At 37.8% G+C, this 13667-nt stretch overlaps 1 protein-coding gene across 1 annotated transcript in view; it reads left to right on the forward strand.

Moving 5' to 3' along the window:
- The window catches only part of SLC71A2 (solute carrier family 71 member 2), an 89621-nt gene that overhangs the window by 59207 nt on the left and 16747 nt on the right, over nucleotides 1–13667 (forward strand). The window contains exons 4-8 of the mRNA XM_077139012.1: nucleotides 3690–3817; nucleotides 5037–5151; nucleotides 7640–7858; nucleotides 9965–10078; nucleotides 12593–12664. Coding sequence (XP_076995127.1) covers nucleotides 3690–3817; nucleotides 5037–5151; nucleotides 7640–7858; nucleotides 9965–10078; nucleotides 12593–12664 — 648 coding nt within the window. The remainder of the gene's footprint in view (nucleotides 1–3689; nucleotides 3818–5036; nucleotides 5152–7639; nucleotides 7859–9964; nucleotides 10079–12592; nucleotides 12665–13667) is intronic.

Consider the following 13667-nt stretch of genomic DNA (forward strand, 5'->3'; position numbering starts at 1 on the left):
TAACTTCTGGTTTTGTTGAGTCTTTCTATTATTTTCATGTACTCGATTTCATTTATTTCCGCTCTAGTCTTTGTTCTGTCCATCCTTCTGTTTGCTTTGGGGTTAGTTTGCTGTTCTTCCCCTGGTTCCTCCAGGTAAACAGTTAATTCCTCAGGTTTTGCTCATTCTCCTTTTTAAATATAGACATTTAAGACAATAAATTTCCCTCCCAGCACTGCCTTTATTGTATCCCACAAGCGTTGATATGCTGTGTTTTCATTTTCATTTGCCTCAAGATGTTTACTGATTTGTCATAATTTCTTCCTTGATCTTCTGGTTGTATAAGACTTTGTTGCTTAGCCTCCATATATTTGTGAATTTTCTGGTCTTCTGCCTGTTATTGTTTTCCAGCTTCACTCCGTTATGAATGGGAAAGTGTTTTGTATAATTTTAGTCTTTCAAAATTTATTGATACTTGCTTTGTGACCCAACATATGGGCTATCATGGAGAATGATGCATGAGAACTTGAGAAAACTGCATCCTGCTGTTGTGCAGTGTAATGTTCTGTAAATGTGTGCTAAGTCTAGCTCTGTTGTTGTGCTATTCAAAATCTCTGATTCCTTATTGATTCTCTGTCTAGGTGTTCTGTCCATTCATGAGAGTGGTCTACTGAAGTCTCCAATTATTATTTTAGAGGTGTCTAGTTTTACCTTCAGTATAACAGTGTATTTCTCATGTATTTTGCGGTTTCTGGCTTGGTGCATAGATATTTAATGATGTGTCTTGATGAATTCTCCATTTTATTAATACAAGGTGTCCTTCTTTGTTTTGTTTTACATTTGAAATCTAATTTATCTGATATTAGTATAGTTACCCTCACTATAGTAGTTGTTGTTTGTGTAAAATATCTTTTTCCAGTCTTTCACTTTCAACCTATTTTTTTTCCTTGTGTCTAAAGTGTATCTCTTATAGACAGCCTATAGATGGGTTCTGTTTTTTAATCCATTCTGCCAGTCTGTCTTTTGATTGAGGAGTATAATCCATTAACGTTTAATGTTATTGGTGTAAAGGCAGTACTATTTTCTATCATTTTGTCTCTTGGAGTTTATGTCATGTCTTACATATTGTTTCTCTTCCTCTTACCCTTACTAAAAGTCTTCATTGCTACATTGTTCTCTAAGCCCCTCTCTCCTGTCTTCCTATCTGCCTCTAGTGCTCCTTTTAGTAATTCTTACAGAGCAGGTCTCTTGTTCACAAACTCTCTCACTGTCTGTTTACCCAAAAATATTTTAAATTCTCCCTCATTTTTGAAGGACAGTTTTGCTGGGTATATAGTTCTTGGTTTGCAGTGTTTTTCTCTTTCAGTATCTTAAATGTATCATACCACTGCCTTCTCACCTCCATGGTTTCTGCTGAGAAATCTGCATATAGTCTTATCGAGCTTCCCTTTTATGTGGTGGATCACTTTTGTCTTGCTTTGGAAATGCTCTCTTTGTCTTTGGTAATTGACAGTCTGATTAGTAAGTGTCTTGGAGTAGGTCTGTGTGGATCTGTTCTGTTCGGGGTATGGTTCCCTTCTTGGATCTGTAATTTTATGTCTTTCATAAGAGATAGAAAATTTTCAGTGATTTTTTTTTTCTCCATATTTCTTTTTGCACCTTACCCCTTTCTCTTCTCCTTCTGGGACACCCATAACATGTATATTTGTATGTTTCATGTTATCATTCAGTTCCCTGAGGTCCTGTTCATATTTTTCCATTCTTTTCCCTATGGGTTCTTTGGTGTGTAGGATTTCAAATGCCCTGTCCCCTGGTTCACTAATAAATTCTTCTGTTTCTTCAATTCTGTTGTATGTCTCCATTGTGTTGTTCATCTCTCCTATCATTCCTTTCACCCCATATGTTCTGTCATTTCGAGCTTTTGAGTTCTTTATGGTCTCCCAATGTCCTTTGTATCCTTCATCTCTTTTGCCATATCTTTCCTCAATTTGTTGACTTGTTTTTTGATGTCATTTAGCATGTTTGTTTTAATATATTTTATCAGTTATGTCAATTCTTGTATCTTGTTTAAAGTGTTAGTTTGTTCCTTTGTTACATATCTTTGCTTTCCCTGGTCTGACTTGTATCTCATTTCTTTAATTAGTTTATTGTGCAGGTCATTCTCACTTTTATCTTTTGTTGTTGTTGTTCTTTGCCTTTGTTCTCTGTTCTTTGACATTCAGTTCAACTTATTCTAGACCTCTAGCATAGTTTCTGTTTAACTGATCAGACTCTTTCAGTTCTTGTTTTTCTGGTTCTTTCCCTGCCTACATGGAGCTTTTTTTGAGAAGGGTGTCTCTAAATATGATCAATCCCAATCAAATTTTCTCAGAGAAGACCGGCCCAGTTCTCAGTAGTGTAATCAGTATCTTGTTTCCCTGAGGGTGTGACCCAGCAGGTTGTCAGACTTTCCTGTGAAGCCTCTAAACTCTGTGCTTTTCCTGTCCTGCCCAGCTGGTGGTGCTTGTCAGCCTAAAGCTCCCCACTGAGATAAGTGAAACAGTGACTTTCATCCTCAACAGATCCTGACCCTTCCAGGGGAGTGTTTGAGACAGAGGATAAGCTATTTCTGTTTGCAGCCCCTGGGGTCTTAATTCTCTGAATGAGAGCTGTCACTTGAGTTGGGCCCCACCTTGCCTCTCTTGGGGAAGGTACATCTTTTAGCAAATGATCTTCACCTGGTTGATTAATTTGTTTCTCAGGCATATCTTAACTCCTCTCTTTCCTGGGTCAGTGCTAGCAGTTCTAGCAATTTAAAATGCCTGAGGCTTTCTCTAAGAAGAGTTTAAAAAAGAAAGAAAGAAAGAAATCCCCTTTCAGAGCCAGTCCCCAGGCCCCCAAGGTTTGTCCATCAAGAGCTGGGGCTAGTACCCAGCTCCATGTGCCCCTTTTCTTGGGGCACAGCCCTTTTCCAGTATTTTGAGTTCAGGAACTCCAGAAACCAATGTTTATTTTTATTTTCGCCAGCCCCACCTCCTCTCTGAAGGAAAGGATGTCAGGTTTTCTTTCTTGTTTGCTCTGGGTTTTCTGTGCTTGGAACTTGTATTTTACAGTACAAATTTGTTAATTAAAACTGCAGTTGGAGCTAGGTTGAGCTACCATCCGTTGCTCCTAGTAGGACTGCTTCTTTTTTCCATAAGGAAGTTTCTGCAACAGCCTGCCATGTCAGTGAGGGAGAGGCACCAGCCTCCACAGTTTGGGGGCTTTACTTACAATTCTCTGTTGCGATCTCAGCCCTTCCACCTGCTCCAGACTGGTGTACAGTGTGCGTCTGGTCACGGATATCCCCCAAACAGTTGTTCCAGACAGTTCCTGGGTATTTACTCACTACTCTAGAGTACTTACTAAATTCCACATCACCCCACACCACCACCTTGCCTTGCCTCTCTATTCATCTTAAGGGCCAACAATGTGTATATATGTTTCCTGTCACCTCTTTTCTAGTTTCTTCTGAAAGGCAAATTTTTTTACTCCTTTTTTCCCCTTATAACAGCATGTTTACAGATTTTGTTAGAATTTTAAAAAATAGTGGTTTGTATTTAATATTTGAAGTTTTGAGAACAATAAAATGAATTGCTAATGTGTTTTCTAATACATTTAGAAAATAAGAATCATAAGTAATTGGAGGATGAAGTTATAAATCTAACCTTTGTTTCTTTTTCCTTTGCCAGGGCCTGTTATCTTTTCTGAGTGCCCCGCTCATAGGTGCTCTGTCTGACGTGTGGGGGAGGAAACCCTTTCTCCTTGTCACAGTCTTCTTCACCTGCTTTCCTATCCCACTGATGAGAATCAGCCCGTGGTGAGTGGCTCAGTGTCTACCCCCATCATGACTGTTTTGGATCACATGTGAATAATAAATGTGTCTCCATAACACAGTTAACCATTTCAAAGCAGTTGTACCTGTATTTTTGTTTTCTCTCCCTAGTGATACTGGAAGCCAGGCTGGGCAGGGCCATCATGTCTGTTTTTTTAATGGAAAAATGAAGACCTGACAAAATTAAGTCTAAAATAAGTTACTTAGGGGAAGAAACTGAAATAAAACATGGCTCTAAGGGCAGCTGTTGTTGCCGTGAGTTCAGTTCTAGGAGTGAGCTGACAATCTCTGTACTTACCATTGTGGTTCAGTTGACTTTGAAGGTTTATTTTTGTCAGTTCATTCATTGCCTGGGGCACTGATGTAACATGACTTATACTAGGCAGGAGTCACTTTTGTGTATACTATAGTAAGACTGCCTATTCTAAATCATAATGTGAATTTTAATTTGACTTCATTTTTTTTCCTTCAACATGATAAATAGGGAGAAATATTACATGTAACCAAACTCGGTTTGGTTTCCAAAGATGATGAAGCGTAGGTTATGGGTTGGAATTTGCACATGAGCTGTAACTTATTCATTTTCTGGTGGCCAGAAAAATGGCCAGTATTACTGTTGCCAAGATGTTTTTCTTCTATGAAGAACAGGAAGTGGTATTTTTAAAAATACTATTAATAAATAAAATATCCTCATTTGATTATCTGATAGGAATTTTATTATCAACATTTATATTTTAATGTAATAATATTTTAATCAGGGTTTTTTTAGCATCTCTACATATGATGGAGATATTGGTTCTTATTATTTTTATGCCTTCTGTTTTTCTGTAGTTATTAAAATCATTTGCTGTATATATTAGTATACATGTACTAACATATAGTAAGAAATTCAGAAAATGTTTATTTTTCTTCTATATGGTTACCTTTCAATTTATAGCTTAGTTTTATTACTTTTCCATTCTTTTAGACTGCATATTCTGACCTCCTTTGAGCAGTAACAAAATTAGTGCTTGTACTTATCATCTTCATCTTGATTTCACTTAGTTTTATTAGTTGTCCTCTTTATCTTTAAATATATGCATGTATTTCTTGTTTTATAATCTTAACCTAATATCTTTGGCTCTGCTGACAAAAGATAAGTAAATCAGTGTTCATATACTATATGTAACTTCTCTCCTGGGTAATAAAAACAATCTTTTTATAGGTGGTATTTTGCCATGATTTCTGTGTCTGGGATCTTCTCCGTCACGTTCTCTGTGATATTTGCTTATGTAGCTGATGTTACTCAGGAGCACGAGCGAAGTACTGCTTACGGATGGGTATGGCAATAGACTTACTTTGTTTTTTAACCAGAGTAATAATTAACATCTGTATTAATTTCTTAGGGCTACCATTACAAAGTACTGCAAACTGGTGACATAAAACAACAGAAGTTTATTCTCTCAGTTCTGGAGGCTAGAAGCCTAAAACCAAGATGTCAGTCTCTAGCTCCATCTTCATATGACCATTGTCCGTGTGTGTCTGCTGTGCCCACGTTTCCCTCTTATAAGGGCACCCTGCTTTGGAGTTAGGGCCCTTCTTAATTCAGTATGCCCTTGTCTTCAGAATTTGACTACACCTGCAAAGGCCCTGTTTCCAAATAAGATCCCATCACAGGTTCCAGGTGGCTGTTGGGGTGGGGGCACAGGCGCAGCACAGGGTACATTATTGAACCCAGTGTTCAGTTGCTGAGGAATTATAAAAACCAGTTTCAGCTGAAATTTAGCTACTCTAAGTCTGACTGTACATTTTAATAGAAATTACTAATTTGAAAGATTGGAAAATGTTCTCGTTGTTGCTCCTCTGTGTGAATTTAAGAGCGCTGTTAAACCTTTTTTATTGCCATTTCTTCATTTGTGAGTTGAAGAATAGAGTACCCTCTTGATTTGCATCCAAGATTGCTGTGAGGATTAAGAGAATGGAAAGCCCTTATGAATAAATTAATTAATGATTGAACCATTTTATGCAGATAAGGGTTTGTTACTGTTCTTCTAGAACCGGGTAACATTGGTTGCTATAGAGTGATAGTTCATGGAATCCCTTACCTGACACACTTGTAGCAGTGGTCCTTTGGTACCTGAGGACCCTTCAGAAGTGCTCTGTTAGTACCTGGGGACACTGCAGGTGTGCTGCCATAGTATCTGAGGACTCTGCGGCAATGACCCCTTAGTATCTTAGGACCCTTTTACAGGGCTCCCTTAATACTGTAGGACCTGGTAACAATGCTTCCTTAGTACCCAGGGACACTCAGACATGCTCCTTTAGTATCTTAGGACCCTGTAGCAATGCCTCTTTAGTACCCAAGGGCACTGTAGGGATGCTTCCTTACTACCTGCAGACCCTATAGCAATGCTTTAATACCTGAGGACTCTGCAGGTATTTAGTACCTGAGCACCCTGTGCAATGTTCCCTTACTACCTGAGGATTCTCCAGGCATACTCCCTTAGTACCTGAGGACCCTATAGCAATGCTTTGTTAGTGCCTGTGGACCCTGCAGCAGTGCTTCCTCAACACTTGAGGACTCTGCAGCAATGTCCTTTAGTACCTGAGGACAGTGAGCAGTAATCCCTTAGTGCCTGAGGACTCTGTAGAATTGCTTCCTTAGTACCTGAGGACAGTACAGCAATTCTCCCTCAACTCATTGCATGAATTTACAGTTATTATGGTTGCCTTGATCTCCTCAAACAAAGTGGAAAGATCTCAAGGGCCAGAGGTTTGTTTAATTTTTCTGGCACATAGTAGATATGCAGTAAATATCAAACAAAGAAATTTCCGTTCCCCAAATTGAAATTAATCTGCTTTGTTTTGCAGAAATGTTTTTGTTACTGGTTTTTGTAGTATATTAAATCTAAAACTGATTTCAAATTCATTGTAACTTTTTATTTGTTGGGGGTGATGGATGAAAGAAGAATGTCATTGGCTTATGAGGAATCATAATCATAAGTGTAGGTAATGATTTCTGAAGTTTCTATTAAAATCCATTAGTAGTTTGAATAACAACTTACACATAAGCTTTTGTCACTAAATCTGCTTAACATTTTTGCTTTTGGAAATTCAGATTGCATTGGAAGATGAAGTGGGCATCCCAGTGTATTTATAGGGATGCAGTGTAAAGAGGTTCAGCATGGCTTTGTTGCAGGCATAGGTAATTCTCTCTGTGATCTCTGGTACTGGCTGGATGTCAGGGAGTACAGTATGGCAGAAATCCTCAGCCTAGAGCTTTAGTCTCTCCATAAAATTTTTTGTACTTTGTTTTTATACTATGGTTTTTTTTCTTTCTAAGAATATCAGGGTATTTTCCTTCTCTTAGTGCTAATAAAATGATCACCAGATAAAATGGTGGAACACAACAGTGTTTTTGGAAGATGAACTCAAGCCCAGCCCCCAAGTAATGTGTAGCTTTTATTGTTAGCCCCACAGAAATTCTGTTCGTGCCGCTCCTCCCCTTTCCCATGCCTAATAACCCCAGTTAAAGAAGACCAAGGATTGTATGCTTTATTTATTGGAAAGATTTTCACATTTTTTACCTCTAATATTAATTTTTACTCTCATGGATCTCTCAGGGTCTCTCGAATTACTTAATAGTTTGTTAGCAAATTCTTAAAACAAAAATACTTGAATTCTTTCATTTTTAAGTTTTGTGTGGTGACACATTCCTTGGTTTTATCAAAGCCAAGAAAGGAGGGCTGTGGGTGTACCCCTGTGGGACCCTGAGTAAGCATGCACTTTCCCACTGGTAAGACTGAATGGCAGTGTCCTTTCCTGCAGGTCTCAGCCACCTTTGCAGCCAGTCTGGTCAGCAGCCCAGCCATTGGAGCATACCTATCTGCCAGTTATGGAGACAGCCTCGTTGTACTGGTGGCCACAGTGGTGGCTCTTTTGGATATCTGCTTTATCTTATTAGCTGTTCCAGAATCTCTGCCAGAGAAAATGAGACCTATTTCCTGGGGAGCTCAGATTTCATGGAAACAAGCAGACCCTTTTGCGGTAAATAAAAACTTGAAAATGTTTACTTTCCTAAATATTTTTCTAAGCCATGTAAATTAAAGATCATTCTGCTGCCTCAGGGATACTAACAGTTCTTGATCCTTATTTTTCCTCTAGTAAAAACAGAAAAAACTTAATTACAAGTAGGAATTGAGAGAATCTGTGCCAAGAAATGTATAGAGTTGGTACTTCTTAAGTCAAGCATGTAATCATAAGAGAGAGAGAGAAAGTATCCAGTTATTGTTCCTATTGAGAACTTGGGAAGGAAAGTTTTTTGGTTTGTTTGTCTGGTTGGTCTTTTTTTTTTTTTTTTTGACATGGTCAGGCTCCGGGAATTGAACCCGGCTCTCGGGCATGGCAGGCAAGAATGCTGCCACTGAGCCACTGTGGCCATCACTGGTTGGATTTTTTGTATGCTGTATGGTGGGGGTCACATTTCTTTTTCTCTCCATGTGAGTATCCCGTTTTTGCAGCACCATTTGTTGAATTTTTTGTTCTTGCTGTTTGTTTTTTGGGGAACTGCATGGGCTGGGATTCAAACCCAGGTCTTCCACATGGCAGGCGGAAATCCTACCACTGAACTACCCCCGAACCTCCTGTTTTTCTTTCTTTCTTTTTTTGCATGGGCAGGCACCAGGAACCGAACCTGGGTCTCTGGCATGGCAGGCAAGAACTCTGCCTGCTGAGCCACAGTGGAGTACCCTCCTGTTTGTTTTTAAGATTGTTTTCATCCTTTGTTAACATAATAAATGAAGGTAGCTGAAATAGTCATGTTCATTCACTTTAATTTGAAAAGAATAAATATATTTGGTCTGACTAAATTACTTATTTTCGAAGTTGTTAATACACATCCATTTTTATCAGAGATTTTGAATTAGTTAATTGCAGATTGAATAGATTCTGTTTTCTATAATCTTTTTTTCATGGCTGGGGAGGGTTTGGGGTCCACACTAGCAACCATAAAAAGTATCTTAATACCCCACCCCCTTTCCCCACCTTCTGAGATTGAGAATAGTTCTTGAAGAAAATCTGTGCAGGAAAAAAAGGGCCAGAGGTGATCTTTGCTTTTTAACCCCATACCTTTTGGGAAAAGTATATATAATAAGAAAATGAACTCATATCATCAGAAATGCTTTTCTAACAACCCCCTCAGGGCATTACTGCGGGCTCCTGCCTGTTTTGTTTGTGCCAGTATGTCAGACAGTAAGGAGATGTATTCAAGGAAGGACATCAGGAGTGGGCCTGGGAACCGGTCAGGTGCTCCCACTTTATTATCAGATTATACACCAAAACTCCCTGTAGAATGGAAACTACCCCTGTGACTGGCTTATCAGGACTGCTATTGAGCGATTACAGATAATGTGTGTAAATTAGCTCTTCTAAAGTCTGGTGTTTATCAGGATTTCCATAGATATTGGTTGCTTTTGCTATTAATAATATAAAGGTGATTATAGCTGTGGTGACCTATTATGCACTGCGGCGCTCTCCAATCCTTAGATAACAAGGTACTTTTTGGTAATAGTCAACAATTCTGCCTAGAAAGGAATATAAGACAAACATTTCAACAAGGTTGTAAAAGTTGTTACTGGTCAGAGTGTGACTCATCACTGACCGCACAGCTGGAGCATACTCATTTGTCTATTAGTTTTACAGACAACTTGAATATCAAATATTTTTTTAAAAATAGAGTGAATTTATGTGTATGAAAACCCTGTGATGATAATGGCTTTCAAGAAGTTATATTATGAATGAAAGAAAGAGAAACATTTCTTTTAAAGACTACGGAGAAATATATCTTCATAATCTATCCATAGTCTTCAGGATGTCAACCAGTGTTGAGCAAGTTAAAAAAATAATAATAAATAAATAGCCAGCTAAATCTGTAGCATTTGTAACCTGTAATTTGTAGTCCATAATCCATATACCTCTGAAATTTTGATTTATGACTTCCATAGAGAGATGGTGATGGGTTTAATGTTAATGTTCATTCACTACTTTTTATAATTCAGTCAACTTTTGTTATCTTTACCTTATCAGTAAAGCCAATACTCTAGTACATTCGTATCTATTTGTTTTTTATGTGTTTCCTTTTCTGTTCATTCCCAGTCATTGAAGAAAGTTGGAAAAGATTCTACTGTCTTGCTAATCTGCATCACCGTATTTCTTTCATACCTTCCTGAAGCTGGACAGTATTCAAGTTTCTTTCTCTATCTCGGGCAGGTAAGAAGTAGCAGTTGTCTTTGAACATGAGAAAGATTGGAATCTGTAAAAAAGATATTTTGGGAGAGAGAAGAAACATGTAAACTTGCTCTGATTATAAATATAGGAGCCAACATATAATCAGTAAAAAGGGGCCCTTACTGCAATGATATTTTAAAATATGGAAAACATTTCCTTGAGAATTACACAGAGAGAAAGAATAAGCAGAAATAGAATTTATCATAATGTTTGCAGTTTTTAATAATGACCATTTGATTTCACAAAGAGCTAAGGAATACCCTTGATCAGGGTCTGATCATGGCTAGTTTTCTGAGCTGGAAGGAACATCATCTTCAGAAGGCAGCAGTATTCTAATCCATATGTGGCTCAGTTGCTGCCGTGGACTTCAAGTTTGGCTAGTAAGCAGTAATTAGCATAATCTTTTCTCTCCTCTGATTTTTTTTTTCCTCTTAAAAATTTATACTCTATCTTGTTCCCCCAAAATGGGCAGCTGACTTCAGGCAATTAAAAAAAAAATTCCCCTTTTCCATCTGTTCTTTCAGGTGTCTGGGATTGATTGAACCTGAGTTGCATTCCCATTAGAATCTTGCCTTAGTCTTTTACTGACTTCACTGGAAGGAAGACCTTCCCCCTAGTGATTTAATCCACTGTGGTAGAACAGGCCCCTTCCTGAAAAATAGATTTCTCTATTTTAGTAGATACTTTTAAGGAAATTTGTTAAATTCTCCAATTCTAATAACTTTCCTGAGAGTATAAGCCTATATTGTTTGATATGGGGGCATTTAAGTAAAACTTTTATTCAGTTGTTTCTCGTGTGCTAATTTTTGATAGGTGGATGGTAGAGGTTTAGAGGAAAGAATGGTGAGATAATATGTTTAATGTAGAAAAATTGGGAAAATACAAGAAAGAAAGTACAAAAAAAAATCACATCCCTTCACACAGGTAAAACATCTCTAAATATTTTGTTCTTCTGATCTTTTCTTACTGATATATTCTACATCATCAACGAAACAATTATAACAGCAAATCAGTATCATTCTATGTTACTTTGTAATTGTGCTTGCTTTTAAGAGAGGCTGGCACACACACTTTTTTGGGGTGGGTTGGGGTGTGCGTGTTCCAGGAGTCAAACCTTCCGCATGGAAGGTGAACATATTACCACTGAACCCCCATGCACCCATACTGTTTTTTATATGTTAAGATTGCATTTGATATTTGTGAATCATTTATCTGGTAGGGAACTTGTATCCAGAATATATAAAGAACTCTTACTACTCCACAATAAGAAGGCAAATAGCCCATTTGAAAAAAATGGGTGGGCAAAAGTGTGGAGGGGCAGCAGGATAGGGAGTAACTTCTAAAGAGCACAGGGTTCCTTTTTCGGGTGATGAAAATGTTCTAAAATTGGTTGCAATGATGATTGCCCATCTCTGCAAATATACTAAACCATTTACTTGCATGTTTAAAATGGGTAAATTATATGATAGTTATATCTCAATAAAGCTGTTGAAATATGTGTGTGTGTGTGTGTATACACACTCACAAACACACATACACACAAATACAGGCAGAGAATAATCATCCCCTAAATAAAGCAGCCTACATTTTCAGGTTCTAATTAAACAAAACAGAAAACATTGGATTAGAAAGTAGTAGAATTCTGTTAGTCATAGCAGCATTGGATTTCGAGCCACTGATTCTAACCCTATCTCTTTCATAAACTAATTGTGTAATTTGAAAATAGATACTTATTTATGAAATGAAAAGAGTATATAAGTCCCTTTTCTTAATTTTACAGAATTTCAGTAATAGGAAAAAATAACTAAATTATTTTTAAACTTGATATTTAAAACTTGAAAGTTTTTTAATGTTTTAAAGCTGCTGTTAAGGTTAAGAGGCTTAGAAATCATTGTTAGCTAGTTTTGGCTACTCATTAGAATCTCCAGGGAGCTTTTTAAAACACACCTGTGCCAGGGCCAAGCCCTTAGAGAGTCTTATTTAATAGGTCTCCAGTGAGTTCTAATATCTCATTGCTCCCATCTCTTTCCCGTCTCTTCCCCTCCCCCTCTTCTTGTCTGTTCCCATATGATTTTTGTGTGTGCTCAGAGTTGACAGCCACTGGCTTTCTAATGAGCAAATTCTGTATTGGCACCATCAAAAGTCAAATAATTTTCTTTCATGTTCTCTTCAGTGCTTGATATCCATTATATATGTTAATATGTTGGTGGGTTGGAGATGGAGAGAGAATATGAAATAATAGGTAGATCTATAATAGAAAATATTTTCTAAAAAATATTTCCTAGTTAGATTGTATCTACTTATAATGATTTCTTATAACAGATTTAGGTGTAAATTCTTGGTTAAATAGGCTCAAGTTTCAGTACTGCCTTGAGTTGTCTTGAGGTTTTATGAGTTTTCCTCAACTATTTTTTCCTGTGGATTTATTAGAGTATAATATTTTTTGTTAACTATTTTAATGTCTGTTACTACAGTGTTCTCTTTCCATCTCCACAGGTCATAGGTTTTGGAGCTGTTAAAATTGCAGCATTCATAGCTATGTTAGGAATTCTGTCTATTGTGGCTCAGGTGAGTGTCTTGTTGACCATATATGTCATTGTATTTTTTAACTTTTTAAATAATTATAATTTATCATAGAAGGCTGCAAAGAAATCTACAGGGACATCATGTTCACTTTTCACCCAGCACCCACCACTGCCACCTCCCATGATAATATCTTACATAATTACCATACAATATCAAAGCCAGGAAACTGACACTGTTGTTGTTTGTTTGTTTGTTTGTTTTTCCCCATGGGCAGGCACTGGGAATTGAACCCAGGTCTCTAGCATGGCAGACAAGAACTCTGCCTGCTGAGCCACCATAGCCCTGACACTGTTTTTAATTCAACATTGAGGTTATAATTTAGGAGGATTTTATAGACAAGATCAGTACTTTTTAGTGTACTTGTAACTTTTGTGGGGGTCAATTCTTTCATTTCCTTTTATAACAACCAAAATTGTGAGAAATTACACTATAACTGCCAATATGCCAAAATTAGCCTCGCCAATTGTTTTAGTTTGTAAGTTGTTGGAACGCAGTGTGTTCTAGTTTGCTGGCTGCCGGAATGCAACACACCAGAGACGGATTGGCTTTTAATAAAAGGGGATTTATTTTGTTGGTTCTTCAGAGGAAAGGCAGCTAACTTTCCACTGAGGCTCTTTCTTACGTGGAAGGCACAGGATGGTCTCTGCTGGTCTTCTCTCCAGGCCCCTGGGTTCCAACAACTTTCCCCAGGGTGACTTCTCCAAAGGCCTGGGCTGAGCTGCAAGTGCTGAGATGAGGAATGCCAAGCTGCTAGCCTGTGCTACATTGCGTTCTCTCATTTAAGCACAAGCCAATTAAGTTAAATGTCACTCATTGCAGCAGACACGCCTTCTAGGCGACTGCGGATGTAATTAGCAACAGATGAGATTCACCTACCATTGGCTCATGTCCACAGCAACAGAACTAGGTGCTTTCACCTGGCCAAGTTGACAACTGAATCTAACTACCACATGTAGATGTATTAGTTAGGGTTCTCTAGAGAAAC

The sequence above is a fragment of the Tamandua tetradactyla genome, chromosome 2, assembly GCF_023851605.1.
Source record: "Tamandua tetradactyla isolate mTamTet1 chromosome 2, mTamTet1.pri, whole genome shotgun sequence".
NCBI lineage: Eukaryota > Metazoa > Chordata > Mammalia > Pilosa > Myrmecophagidae > Tamandua > Tamandua tetradactyla.